General features: G+C 53.3%; 2 protein-coding genes across 2 annotated transcripts; both read right to left on the reverse strand.

Moving 5' to 3' along the window:
- Window positions 1–9,781, reverse strand: ITPA (inosine triphosphatase). The gene is made up of 8 exons (XM_077820727.1): window positions 9,575–9,781; window positions 8,915–8,972; window positions 8,751–8,815; window positions 5,707–5,780; window positions 3,705–3,736; window positions 2,516–2,631; window positions 1,427–1,503; window positions 1–521 (listed from the first exon to the last, which is right to left on the reverse strand). Exons 1-8 carry the CDS (start codon window positions 9,779–9,781, stop codon window positions 398–400), a joined length of 753 nt encoding a protein of 250 aa, XP_077676853.1. The 3' UTR covers window positions 1–397.
- A 2,639-nt stretch (window positions 9,782–12,420) lies between these two features.
- Window positions 12,421–13,137, reverse strand: BORCS6 (BLOC-1 related complex subunit 6). Its single transcript, XM_077820729.1, has one exon. The coding sequence runs from the start codon at window positions 13,135–13,137 to the stop codon at window positions 12,421–12,423; it is 717 nt and encodes a 238-aa protein (XP_077676855.1).
- Window positions 13,138–13,828: the final 691 nt, after the last annotated feature.

Consider the following 13,828-nt stretch of genomic DNA (forward strand, 5'->3'; position numbering starts at 1 on the left):
CCAGTTTTAAAGTGGGCAGCTTTATTCTACATAGACAGTACAGACAACCACAAATGGACCCCACATCTCACATACAACTCTCTGTAAAAGTCTGGTGTCCCCAAGGGCACATCTTCATTGCAATCAGAGACTCGCGGCTGGCCTGGGTCAGCTGACTTGGGGTCATGGGGTTCGGGCTGCAGGGCTAAAAATGGCACTGGAAATGTTCAGACTTGGCTGGAGCCCAGGCTGCGAAAACCAGCGAAAGCCAGGCTCCAGCCCGAGCCCAGGCAACTACACTGCAAGTTTTAGTCCCACACCCCAAGCCCCGCGAGCCTGAGTCAATCAAGCCGGGCTCCGAGGCTTGGTGCCGTGGGGTATTTATTGCAGTGTGGACGTAGCCCAAGACACCAGAAGCCTAACTGGGAGTGGAGGTGGCTTCTGCTGGGTTGTTCTGCTGACTGAAGTAGCCGGAGAGCTCTTTGAGTGCTCTGTAGCGATGAGAGATGGAGTTCTTCACTGCCTTGGGCAGCTCAGCATACCTGGGGAGGAGGAAAAAACAGGAATGGCCACAATCCCAACCAAGAGTCTAAACCATGGTTTACTTGGTAACTGCGTGCTCCTGAGCTCCAGCGGCCTGTTGAGCTGAGACCGCTCCCTTCACCGGCTAGTGTAATGCTAGGCCTTAGAGATGCCGCTGGTGACAGACCAGATCCGTGCATTCTGTAACTGTTACATTCCTTTGCAGAAGTGGTTCCCTTGGCCTGCTTTGTACGTGCAGATTAGGGCGCCCTCTGTTGACTCTGGGCTTTACTTCGGCACCAACCTTTTGGTCACATAATTTCTACTTGGGAGTCAAGCAGGCTCTCTTGCCAGGCTTAACTCACTGAGCCCTTTGTCATCTTATTCAGAGGGCAAGGAATTGAGTGCAGCTCAGTTCCCAAAGGAAAGTCAGACCCTGGGCCTGGGTCTCCATTGTCCTGGACTTGTGCAGTCATGTGCCCTAGTGCAAGACCACCTCTGTCCATTTATTTAACAACACTACTCTAGGCAGGCTGATGCAGCTCACTTAAAGTCAGAGTCAATAAAAACCATATCTGACTCCTACAACAGTCCACTAACTAGCAGCAGCTACTAGAAAACAAGAGCAGAACCATCCCTGCATCTCTCCAAAGTCTGTGAGGAGTCCTAGGGTGGGAAACAGTTCTTTAGAAACACGCTGCACACTCAGGTCTTCTGCCCTACAGGCTTGAGACAGTCTGAGCTGTGAGGTTCCGAGCCACGTCCCCCATGGTCAAAGCTGTTCAGATGTAAAATTCTGCTTTAAGCCCATCTCAGCTTCCCTTTGGCAGAGTTCACTGTAAGTGGGTTCCACTTGATGCATTAACAGAACCTTTGGTTTCTTGGATTTTCTTAAGTAAAGAATTAAAGGCAAAGAGTCACTTACGTCTGGTCATAGCCGTCAGGCTGAAAGCAAGGATCCCAGCCAAAGTCTCTGGGGCCTCTGGGTTCAACAATGCGACCCTGCCAATTCGAGGAGGAAGAAAAAATAAGAGGTTTCTTTCTCAGCACTGCTCTGCCACATTTACATTCCAGATCATTACACGTGGAAAAATGAACCTCTTACATTTTAGACCTCTGCTTTGTGAAACCACCAAAAGCTACAAGATTGCTTAGCATTCCCGCAAAACAAGGCCAAGGTAAACAACTAGGACTTCTTGGTTTAGTGCTCCATCTTCTTACGTCCATGCCGTAGGCAGACAGACCTCCTGCACTGCTCTCCACCTTCCCCTGGCAGGCCTGCTCAACATACACATCCCAGGGCGTTGAGGCTTCAGGACTCCGCCCCCAATAAGAATTCCTGACTGTCTGAAGGATAAACTAGCAAACAGGCATAGGAGCAGGAGAGAGCAACTGCAACAAGATTTAAGGCTGGCTGGAGAAAACTCTGGGCATGGATGGTGGGAGAAGACCGGTCACTTCTGTGCTTCTCAGTACCAGCAAGATGTAGCCATATTAGAGGGAGTTCGGAGAAGAGCAACCACATATCCAAATGAAAACGATAGGGTCTGGAAAGACGGACATCTGAGGAAAGGGTTAACTACGTGCAGCTGAGTGATGGGGCTTGGAGCACCACTACCAGCTCATTGAAACGGTGCAGCCAAACATTCTGCTCCTAGCATTAAAGGGCTTGGACGGCTGAAGAGCCACCAGGCTCAGGAGTGGAGACAAGAGAACTTGGGAGGATCATTCAGAACCTTTAACCAACGTTTTCAAACTCAGGTGCCCCTCGGCACCACGATGAGTAGCCCGATCTCCAGACGTGCTGAGTATCCACATCTCCCACTGAAGTCTTTGGGAGTTGCAGCAGCTCAGCAACCCTGGAAAAATCAGGCCATTTATGTAGGTAACTAAATATGGATGTTGGTGGCCAAGATGAGCCCCATGCGAATTAGTGCTGTTAACGGACTCACGTTACAAGCCCCCTCACTCCCATCTGCAGAGGCTTCTTTTGCACAGTGATCTGAATACCTACACAAGTTTGGCCTTTGAACAGCTTCACCGGGTCCTCCGGGTTTCCAGTGCTGAATGCAAAGGTGCAAAGAGCATAAGCAGACTTGTCTTCAAACCCCGCTAACAGCTTGTACAGACCTAAGCAACAGAAGAAGGATTCCATCATCTCCACGTTTCATTCGGCACACAGCACAACTGACAAGAGACAATCTGCGACGAGCGAGGGGAGGGGGAACCCCAAACAGATAACATTTTGTGCCCCCGTGGCAGGCCTCCCACGGACTGCATCCACATTCACAAGGGTGAGGGAGTATTACCGGGATTAGGCAGGGAATGGTGTCTCACGGGTATTTCAGGAGACTGGTGATCAGGATTCCTGGACTCTACTCATGAGTTTTCCACAGAATCCTTGCAAGGGGGCTTAATGAATGTTTTTGAAATGTTTTGCAATGCCTAGATGAGATGCTACATAACTGCCTAGGATAATGGTTTTATTCATCTGATACTAAAGGTTACATCTCCTGTCACTTGGGGTCAGTCTATTTCCCATTGTCCATACTTGTGACAGCATTATGCAGCAGAGAGGGAGCTCCCAGAGTGTAGTCAGAAGAGCAGGCAAAGAAGGGGAGTTTGGTGGTACTGGAGGGACACGAGGTGGGTGACAGGAAGATCAGATCAGTAAAAAGGAGATCAGGAAGGCACATACAGGGGAGGGATGGATTTTGGATAGGTTGGAAAAGAAGTGACAGGATTCAGTAATAGTCTAGATGTGAGGAGGGGAAAGGAAAGAGGGGTGACACGAAGGTTGTACTACTGTGTTGCCATGCTGAACTGATAACTACAGGGCAATTAGGAAGAGCAATCATCAGTACCAAGACAGATATGACTCTGAAGAGAGTGGGAGAGGTAGATTTGGGAATCATCGGCACAGAGATGGCTGCTGAAGCCATCAGAGCAGATGATCTTACTCACTGATAAGGTGGAGATGGAGCAAAGGGAGGGGCTAAGGGCAGAACATGATGGGACACATGGAGACCGTGAGGAATGGGGAGAAGTGAGCGGTCCCAGAGATGGCAAAGCAACCAGTCAAGTGCAGAGCCATGAAAGCGCAGAGAGGAAAGGGATTCATTTCACATTATTGCTAGGTTGCACAGGAGCATGTGATTCTGAACAGCAAATCCCATTCAGAGCAGTAATTCGAAGGGAAATACCTTCTGGTTTTAACTTCTCTAGAAACCATTTTCTGAAACGTAAGAAGAGAACACAAGTGTCAGGAGCAGGGTTATTTTCTGCCATTGCCATCAACAATGGAAATATGTCCAGCGCAACATTCTAGGTCTGATTTCTCTCTGCACAGGTTTCCTAGCACCATGAATCCCTGTTGAACTTGCGCTGTTTAGTAAACCTTACTCCGGGCTTTATATTAACAAACATTATGAAATGCAGACTTAGACCCCAAGCCAGCAAGTTACAGACCCCCGTGGGTCATACTAAATCAATGGGTCTCTTCCCTGGGCCAGGGGTCAACTTGCATGGAGTTCATTGCAGGGTTGGTGCCTATTTCTTAAAGAACTGAGCCTGTGGCTCTTTAGCCCAAGATTCTACTCCAGTACTTTTGCTATTCAGATTATGTGCCAGTCTGCTGTGCCATACCACCTAGCATGTATGTTCAATATTTTAGCGAGGAAGCATAGTCTAATGGTTAAAGCAGAGACCCAAGACACCTGGGTTCTTTTCCTGAGTTGCTGTACAATTTGGGGGAAATCACTTAAGCTCTCCATGCGGTAGCAATCCCCCCTGTACAATGGGAAGAATACCTACCTTGCATAGGTGAGTTTGTAAAATACTTGGGAGCTCTTTAAATAAAGAGAACTATAAAAGCGCTAAGTGTTCCAGAGGCCAAGTGTTCAGAAGCGTAATTCCCACAAATGAGCAGTGAGATGGTAAAAAAAAATCCTTCATCTTAAGATTTTTTTTCCTCCTTCCAGAATCACTAAGCCAATTAACTCACATCTGGGGAGTGATCATTTGCCCAGTTTTGTTGTAAGAAATAAAGAAGATGAGTTACAGAAGTACATAATCACATTCCGCCTTCCATGTTTTCTGCCCTAGTAACCTGAACAAGCAGAGCAAATTGTGGAGAAATTGCAAAACTAAAAAGCAGTACCAAGAGCTATAGTAGGTCTTTGCTAGAGGAGTTATGAGTAAGGCTGCGGTTCGATCATGGATTCCGTAACTTTCTGGGAACTCCAGGACTTCCACAGCTGCAGCAGCTGGTGTGGCTGGCCCCAGGGCTGCCTGAGCAGCCGGCCCCAGGGCCGCCGGAAGAGCAGTCAATGTGGCTGGCCACTGGAGCAGCAGCGGTTCTGGGGGCTGTCCCAGAGCCATGGTCCCGGGGGGCCTCAGAGCAGCGGGTGAGGTCAGCGGTCAGCCCCAACTGCCAGAGCAGGGGTCAGCCATTGGCCCCCGGGGCTCCCCTGAAGCAACAGTCCCTCGGGGCCCCCCCAGAGCAGCTAAGATTTAGTCAGGGGTATTTATAATAAAAGTCAGGGACAGGTCACGGCCCATGAATTTTTGTTTACTGCCTGTGACCTGTCCATGATTTTTACTAAAAATACCCGTGACTAAACCTTAGCCTTAGTTATGAGCGATTAAATTTAGAAATCTTGTTACCAGTTGAACTACAGCAGCCTCCAGGGTCCCATTATATAATAAAATAAATCCAGCGATTTGAATTAACAAAACTCTGAAGCTCTTTCTCTACTGCAGTGGCAGAATGGACAAAATTCCTCCCCTGATGACTTCAGAGTAGTTACACAAAGGATGAGTTTGGTCCAATCACTTTAAACCATCATTTCAGTTTAAGAGCCCAACCCTCCAAATGACGCCCGTGCTGAGTTTGGAGTGCATGGATCAGCCTCCAGGGATTCCTTTGCAGGGCCTGTAGCTGGGAGTAAATCAGGCTCACTGAGCTGTTCAATCCATCCCATGCACCACGCACGAAGTGCAAAGCAGGGACCAGGTGAGTACAAATCCCTTCCCCATTGCCCCACTCTTCAGGATGAAGCTGCAGGAGCTAGGACAGCAAACAACAGAAAAGAGAGTTCTGCTCATGGGATTTGGAGAGCCCCCGGGACTCACATCTCAGAAACCCATAGCCCCAGTCAAACCGCAATACAGGAAAGAACTACAAGCATATTCACTCCTACTTACATATATGGTCCTGGGAGGCCCCCCAAGGCATTGAAACACAAACAAGTATCTTCTACTATAACAGGTCCCTGAATCTGCAGAGGGAAGTCAAAAAAACAGAAATATTAGATCTAAGGGGAAGGCACCCTCTCCTAAACGGCCTTTTAGGTTACAATCCATTATGGTTCCACATGATGTTAGAGGCTTCATAAAAACACAACATCCATTAAAGCTCCTTAAATCGGAGGCTAAGAGAACAAGCGACGAACCCTGTGCTCCGCATCTGCAGTTAAAAGGGGAACTACCACGGCAGAGGGAATAAGCTTTCCTTTGGAAGTCAGAGGAGAACTAATCTAAAGCATTCATATGGGTATCGCCCTCACTGGGGGGCCAGTGCTGGAGGAACCTAACATGCGGGGGGCTGCATTTGCACAGTCCTGGCTTTCATTGGAGCCCAAGGCCTAACTGGCTTCTTGAGTCTGAAAGAAATCTGCACCTGCGCTCTTTGGATGACAACCTGCCACTGGCTGGTGGAGAATCATAGAATCATAGAATATCAGAGTTGGAAGGGACCTCTGGAGGTCATCTAGTCCAGCCCCCTGCCCAGAGCAGGACCAATCCCCACCTAAATCATCCTATCCAGGGCTTTGTCAAGCCTGACCTTAAAAACTTCTAAGGAAGGGGATTCCACCACCTCCCTAGGTAACGCATTCCAGTGTTTCACCACCCTCCTAGTGAAAAAGCTTTTCCTAATATTCAACCTAAATCTCCCCCACTACAACTTGAGACCATTGCTCCTTGTCCTGTCATCTGCTATCACTGAGAACAGTCTAGATCCATCCTCTTTGGATCCACCTTTCAGGTAGTTAAAAGCAGCTATCAAATCCCCCCTCACTCTTCTCTTCCATAGACTAAACAATCCCAGTTCCCTCAGCCTCTCCTCATAAGTCATGTGTTCCAGACCCCTAATCATTTTTGTGAGCTACAGCTCACTTCATCGGATGCGTACTGTGGAAACGGCCGTTTCCACAGTATGCATCCGATGAAGCTCATGCTCAGATAAATTGGTTAGTCTCTAAGGTGCCACAAGTACTCCTTTTCTTTTTGCGAATACAGACTAACACAGCTGTTACTCTGAAACTAATCATTTTTGTTACCCTTCGCTGGACTCTCTCCAATTTCTCCACATCCTTCTTGTAGTGTGGGGCCCAAAACTGGACACAATACTACCTCATTGCCACCCAAATGATAAGAGGGGAACAAAGGCGCTGACCCCGTACCTGCAATCAGGGGCGCCGGAACAGCGGGTCCATGCAGCCATAGCCCCATCACTTTTAAAAGAGGGAGGGCAATGTCCTCCCACTTTTTACTGGCCGTAGGACATGTGGAAAGGAGCGAGCAGGGGCTGGGTTCTTAGTGGGAAGAGGCGGGGCAAGGACGGGGCCTCGGGAAAGAGGCGGGGCAAGGCCTCGGCAGGAAGGGGTGGGGCACAGGATGAAGGGACAGTGCAAGGGTGGAGCCTAGGAGAAATGGGTGGTGTCAGTGGCCCCCCATACACACACATTTTTAAGGAGCTTTTGCCGCTCCTGCCCGCAATAGGTACAGCAACTCCTGACTTAACGTCGTCCCGGTTAACAATGTTTCATTGTAACATTGCTGATCAATTAGGAAACATGCTCGTTTAAAGTTGTGCAATGCTCCCTTATAACGTTGTTTGGCAGCCGCCTGCTTTGTCCACTGCTTGCAGGAAGAGCAGATCGTTGCAGTTAGCTGGTGGGGGTTTGGACCTTGGGTGGACTAGCAGCCCCCCGCATCAGCTCCCTGCTCCCCTAAGTTCCCTGTGCAGCAGCCACCCTATGCCGGGCAGTTCAGCTGTCCCTCCCCCCACTGCCTTGTGCTGCTCCTGCCCTCTGCCTTGGAGCTACTCCTGGGAGCCTCCTGCTTCCTGCGGGGGAGTGGGGGGGGGCGAGAGGGGTGCTAATGTCAGGGTGTCCCCCTCTGCCCACTCCTGCCCCCCATCTCCACAGAGCAGTGGGGGGACATACGACAGGGATCAGGAAGGAGGGAGCTTAGTGGCAGCAGCTGCTGTCTCAATTTGCTGATCTACTTAAACAGGCAGTGTACTTAGAGTGGGGTCAGCATATTTAAAGGGGCAATGCGCCTCTCTCTCTCACACTGTGACTCTGTCTGCCATGCTGTCTCCCCTCCCTCCATTCATGCTGCCTTGTAGAGTGTGAGGCTGCATTAACAACAACGTGTTAACCTTTGGGGGCTCAGTGGAGTGTTTGTTCATCATTTAGCAGTAAGGTATCCCCTAGGAAATATCCCACCCTCTTCCACCCTCTGACTTCACCACCTCAACCAAGCTTCACAATCATCATTGCTACGTACAGTATTATAAGTTTTAAACAAACAGTTTATACTGTGTATATGTGTGTATGTGTAAATATATATATATTTCCCTGGAACCTAACCCGCCCTATTTACATTCATTCTTATGGCGAAATTGGATTCACTTAACATTGTTTCGCTTAAAGTAGCATTTTTCAGGAACATAACTACAACGTTGAGCGAGGAGTTACTGTACCTAGTAACAGTGGCAGCCTCTGTTCTAGGGATGTGAGAGGCCGGAGCTCTGTGGATGGACACACTACCCTTCACCATGTCCCTGCTCTACCGGATTGGAAGATGAGAATACTAATAATCTAGGACAGAGCCAGTTGTAGGAATGTTCTGCCAAAGAAACTGAGCAGACCTCACTCTCAGTCCTAGAGATCAGTGCGATCAGGCCAGGGAAGGGCCTTTGCCGTGGCAGACCCCATTTATGACCCTTTCTCATATGGACTTCCATTGGAATGTCTCTGTAGCTATATTCAAATCTTCTACGTCCTTTTTGTTGGCACCAGTCAGTCCATGGCCATTTAATTCCCCACCAACTCTGTGCCAAACGGGTGGGCTGTCATGCGGTGGGTAACAGCTGGGCCATTTAGCCTAAACTCTTTGTTAATCTGTATTCATTTTTGACTTACACCTGTGGAAGTGGGAAAAGCGGAAAAGGACATGACCTGATTTGCTGCTTCCCGACATTTCTGAATGGAGATCTCGTCTGGCTCCCCTTGGTATTCTGGCACTGCAACAACAACAGGAGGGATTATTGCGGGGGGAGGGTTGGCCAATGGCTGCTGAAATGTTACTGTTTAACGAGTGAGAAACAAAATCACAAGCTTACAGTCAATTTTTTTTGCGACCAGTCTGTAGGGAAACGCATCCCCGAGGATCTGAAGGACCTGTTGGGAACAAGACAGCGGCTGTTCAGCAAGCTCTGCGGGTGGGAGACAGCATTTAACCCAGTGTGTGAGATACTGGGGGATAGTTTGTCCCATCCCTCGCAGCCACAGGGGCTCTCGCCACCTGCCTCAGACCCACGCACTATGGGGGGGGTGGCAGGAAGTTGGCAACAGGGCGGGCGCTGGGCAGCGCCGGATGGGAGCAGTGTTTGGCCAGGACCAGGGATGGCGAGGGGGGACTCGCTCTAAGGCTCCCACCAGGCTCTGGTTCAGGGGAGCGGGCCCGCCCCCCCGACGGGGCTCGTCCGGGGACAGGTTCAGCGTCGGGAGCGTCCCCAGGGCAGCGACAGTCCCGGCGGTTGCGGGCGCGGGAGGCCGAGCCACGGCCCGCCCGGCCGTTAACTCTGGAGCCTAACGACGGCGGCACGCGGAGCGGCCGGGCAGTGACAGCAGGGGGCGGGGCTCGCTACGGGGGCGGGAGGAAGCACCGCACGCGGGAGGCGGCCCCGCCCCTCCTCCGGGAGTTGGCGGACACCGTGCTCACTCCGGTACGGTGGCCCCCTCCGTCCAATCCGCGCAGCTCCCTGCGCCCCCCCACCCACCTCCTCTAGCTTCTTGGCGTTGCCGGTCACGAACACCACGTTCCTCCCGGCGGCGGCCGCCATAACAGAGCCACAGCGCCTGCGCGCTGACCTGCCCATCACAGTCTCAGCGCCCGGCACCCAGGGCAACGCCCCCAGCCCCGCCCCGCGGAACCGGCCAATGAGAGGAGAGACCGCCGTGGAGACCGAAAGGAGCCGGGTACGCATTTCCGCTGACGAAGGCGATGGATGCTCGGGGACAAAACACTTCCGGTCTCCCAAGCCGCTACTCGCTGGAGCAGACCGGAAGCGCCTGTCTGCCCCACTCCACCCCGAGCTCTACGGCCCTGGAGGCCGGAAGTGCGGGGTCGGGTTGCTCCGGTAACCGATGCCCCGCCGGAGGGGGCGGGGGCCTGCGGAGACCCCGCAGGGCGATGCTGTTGCCCGGGTGTAACGGGGCCCCCCGCGCAGCCCCGCCCCCCAGGAACAGACCCTCTGCCGCCATCGGGGCCGGGGGGTCGCCAGGGGTTTTACCGCCCCGCTGCCCTGCTTCGGGTTACCAACCTTCTATTGGCCCAAACCCAACACCCTCGCCCCGCCCCCGAGGCCCCGCCCCCTTCCCCGAGGCCCCGCCCCCCGCTCACTACGTTCCCCCTCCCTCGGTGGCTCGTTCTCCGCCACCCTCGCTCACGTTCCCCGGGCTGGGGCAGGGTTTTGGGGTGCGGGAGGGGGTGAGAGGTTCAGGGTGTGGGAGGGGGCTCTGGGGTGGGGCAGGGGATGAGGGGTTTTATGGTGCAGGGGGAGCTGGGGGCCGGGCAGTTCGCAGTGCGGGAGGGGGCTGCGGGTTGAGGCAGGGGGTTGGGGTGCAGGAGGGGGTGAGAGGTTCAGGGTGTGGGAGGGGGCTCTGGGCTGGGGCAGGGGATTGAAGTGCAGGGGGGTGAGGGCTCTGGGGTGCAGGAGGGGGTATGGGCTCTGGGGTGGGGCCAGGGATGAGGGATTTGGGGTGCAGGAGGGGGCTTGGGTTTGGGGGGGCTCAGGGCTAAGGTAGGAGACGGGCCCAGGCTTACCTTGGGCGGCTCCCGGTCAGCGGCGCAGCAGGGCTAAGGCAGGCTCCCTGCCTGCCCTGGCACTGCGCTGTGCCCGGGAAGCTGCCAGCAGCTCTGGCTCCTAGGCGGGCGCAGGAGGCTCCGTGGTGCACGCTGCTCTTGCCTGCAGGCACTGCCCCCCTCCAGGTCCCATTTGCCTGGAACTGGCCAGTGGGAGTGAGGAATCGGTGCTCAGAACGGGGGCACCGCATGGAGCCCCGTGGCCCCCCAGCCAAGGAGCCGGACCTGCTGGCAGCTTCCGGGGCACAGCGTGGTGCCCCAGGACAGGTAGGAACTAGCCTGCCTTAGCCCTGGAGACCACTGACCAGGCTTTTAATAGCCCGGTTGAGGGTGCTGACCAGAGGTGCCAGGGTCCTTTTTCAACCAGGTGTTCCAGTTGAAAATCAGACACATGGTCACCCTAGCCCTACTCCAGTTTGCAGGCTCCCACCGGGAGGGGGACTCTGTTAGGCCCAGCTGCACATCCCCCCCACACTTCCGGGCTGCCCCTGGGCTGCTGGGGGGGATTCCTTCTGGGCCTAGTGGGGGGTTCAGGCTCTGATCCCCTCCTGCTTCCACTCCTCTTTAGACCGGACTCCCCTGGGCTTTAGCAATGCTCAGACAGAGGTGTGCCATTCCGGTAGGGTCTTACCAGGAGAGAAATGCCTTAGTGCACCAAGGGGCTGAGAGACTCAGAGCCAGGGGAGTCACTTAACACCTCTAGATGAGGAAACAGCTGAGAGCAGGAAGTTCCTGTCTTTATTAAGTTCCCCCCCATACAGCATAGCCTGGTCCTCTCTGGAACTGAGGAAGGCCTTGGGGCTCTATAGCTAATTCTTTCTGTTCCCCAGATACACTGAAAGGAGCACTTCCATACCACATGCCAAATATTAAATACATGCAGCCCTGCTGTACTAAAACAAAGAAATTAACCAGTTGAAGGGTATAAGGTCCACAGAGCATATGTACACAGCTGTCATTTCTTCCATATTTAATATAGGTCACAGGTTAGGCTGCTAAATGTGGAAGCGAATGTGAGAGTCATCAGAGGTTTTGAGAGAGGATTCAGAATCTGCTTCTGAGCCGGCATCCTGCACATCCACTGGTAGGGCAAACTCCTCAGCTGCTGAATATGGAGAGCATGGGAATTTCAAAACCACTCAGGGCGGGCCTTGTTCTTCACCCATTGAAATGAAAGGTAAACCTCCCCTTGACTTCAAAGGGAGCAAGGCAAGAGCAATGCTGGGCTCTTTTGAAAATAACACCGGGAAGCCTCAATAGCAGAAGTTCTTTCCTATGGACACATTTTAAGTTGTTTGGCAAATTGCAGAGTGGCTTTATTAAGTATAAATATTCTTATTTTACAGGGAAAGGTGAAATACACAGATGAGGGAATCCAGTTCACTATTCCTTGTCCAGCTGACAATTCTTCCCAGCTGGGATTTTGAAAGCAGCCCAACTCCCACTGAAGTTGGGTTCCTACTGAATTTGAGAGCATCATTCCCTTAGGGTCCTTTGAAATCCTGAGCATGCATCATCCCCTCTAACGAACAGGGAGGGTGGGAAATTTTCAAGTAATTGGTCAGGGGACATTAGCCCCTTTCAGACACATCCTCGGCAAAGCAGTGTCTGCTTTTAGTGTAACAGGCTTATGGCAGCACAAGACATGAAAGAAACACACAACCACACACATTACATGTTCCCTTTTGGAGTTTGCAACCAGCACAGCGGCCCCCCTCCCCCGATAGTAACAAAGCAGCTGCGAAATGTTTTCCACCGGCCCTACTTGCACAGTGACTCCAATATCTCCAGGGTCCTTTTGATCTCCCGGATCTGTTTGGCCAGGGCGTGGACCGGCTGCATGGAGCGGTCCAGCTCCTCGCAGCGGGCCATCAGGGTGTACATCCCTTTGATACTCATGTCTACGGACTCGCCCAAGCTGTCCACGGCGTCCCGGTAGGTCTGGATGTAGCCCACGCTCAGGGCCGTCATGTTCTGGATGCTGCCGTTCAAGCTCCTCATCATCTGGTCCACCTTGTGGGCCACCTCTTGGGTCAGGCGCTCCAGCTCCGTCAGCACCGCGGGGTCAATGGGGGGGATGTCGGCCGCTTTGCTCCGCCCCAGCCCTGGGAAGGGCTGGCCCGGGGGCTCCGGCTCCTCCAGGCTGCCCCGGGAGCTCAGCTTGATTTTCAGCTGCAGGTTGTTGGCCACGAAGTGGGTGAGGTCCCCGTCGTGGCTGACCGTCCCTTCCAGCTCCAGGGCGCTGGAGATGGTGGCGCGGCGCCCCTCCTGCGCCCGGCTGGCCCCGTACGCCTGGCTGATCCCATCCAAGCTGCGGCTGTCCAGCAGCCGCCCTCCGGCCAGCCTGTCCCCGGCCGCAGCCGCCTGCTGCCTCCGCGAGCCTTCCCGGCACGGATCCTCTCGGCTGGCCGCGGCCCCCGGGGCTTGGACGCGCACCTGGGCCATGATGTGCTGCGGCAGGCCTGCGCCCCTCTCCATGCTCCGGCCTGGGGCTTCCCAGCGCGCACAGGCCGGGAGAGCGCGGGAGGGGGACAGAGGGACCGGAGGAGGAGCCTGGGGAGGGACGCAGGGAGAAAGCCAGCGATCCAGTCTGCCCACTTCCCTGCTTCCTCTGTGCACCTTTCCCAGAAGGAGGAGCGAGCTGCGGGCAGGGGGATCCCTGATTGGGCTCTCCCAGAGGCAGAGAGCAAATCACCAGGACAGGGGGAGGAGACGAGACAGGAGAGGGTGTGAATGTGATTGAGACGGATGGGATGGGGAGAGAATAGGATGAGGAAAGAGAAAGTAGAAAAAAGAGACAGAAGAGGGATGGAGGGAGAAGAGGGGGAGGGAAAGGGTCACGGAAGTGAAGGGCAGATTCATGGATCTTAAGGCAGAAGGAATCTGATCATCTACCTTGACCTCCTTCATAGCATGGGCCACAGAATCTCACCCAGTTGCCTCCGTATTGAGCCCAGTCACCTGTGTTTGCCTAAAGCAGTGGTTCTCAGCCAGGGCTAGGCAGAGGTCTTTCCGGGGGGGCATCAACTCATCTCGATATTTGCCCAGTTTTACAACAGGCTACACAAAAAAGCACTAGTGAAGCCAGTACACACTAAAATGTCACACAATGACGTGTTTATTCTGCTCTACACACTGCACTCTGAAATGTAAGTACAATATTTATATT

The sequence above is a fragment of the Eretmochelys imbricata genome, chromosome 6, assembly GCF_965152235.1.
Source record: "Eretmochelys imbricata isolate rEreImb1 chromosome 6, rEreImb1.hap1, whole genome shotgun sequence".
Classification (NCBI taxonomy): domain Eukaryota; kingdom Metazoa; phylum Chordata; order Testudines; family Cheloniidae; genus Eretmochelys; species Eretmochelys imbricata.

Coding starts and splice junctions, on each gene's coding strand:
- BORCS6 (XM_077820729.1), bottom strand. CDS start 13,137: ATGGAGAGGGGCGCAGGCCTGCCGCAGCACATCATGGCCCAGGTGCGC.
- ITPA (XM_077820727.1), bottom strand. CDS start 9,781: ATGCGTACCCGGCTCCTTTCGGTCTCCACGGCGGTCTCTCCTCTCATT. Junction 3,737..5,706: donor GGCCTCCCAGGACCATATAT/GTAAGTAGGAGT, acceptor CTTACGTTTCAG/AAAATGGTTTCTAGAGAAGT. Junction 1,504..2,515: donor TGTTCAAAGGCCAAACTTGT/GTAGGTATTCAG, acceptor TCGAATTGGCAG/GGTCGCATTGTTGAACCCAG.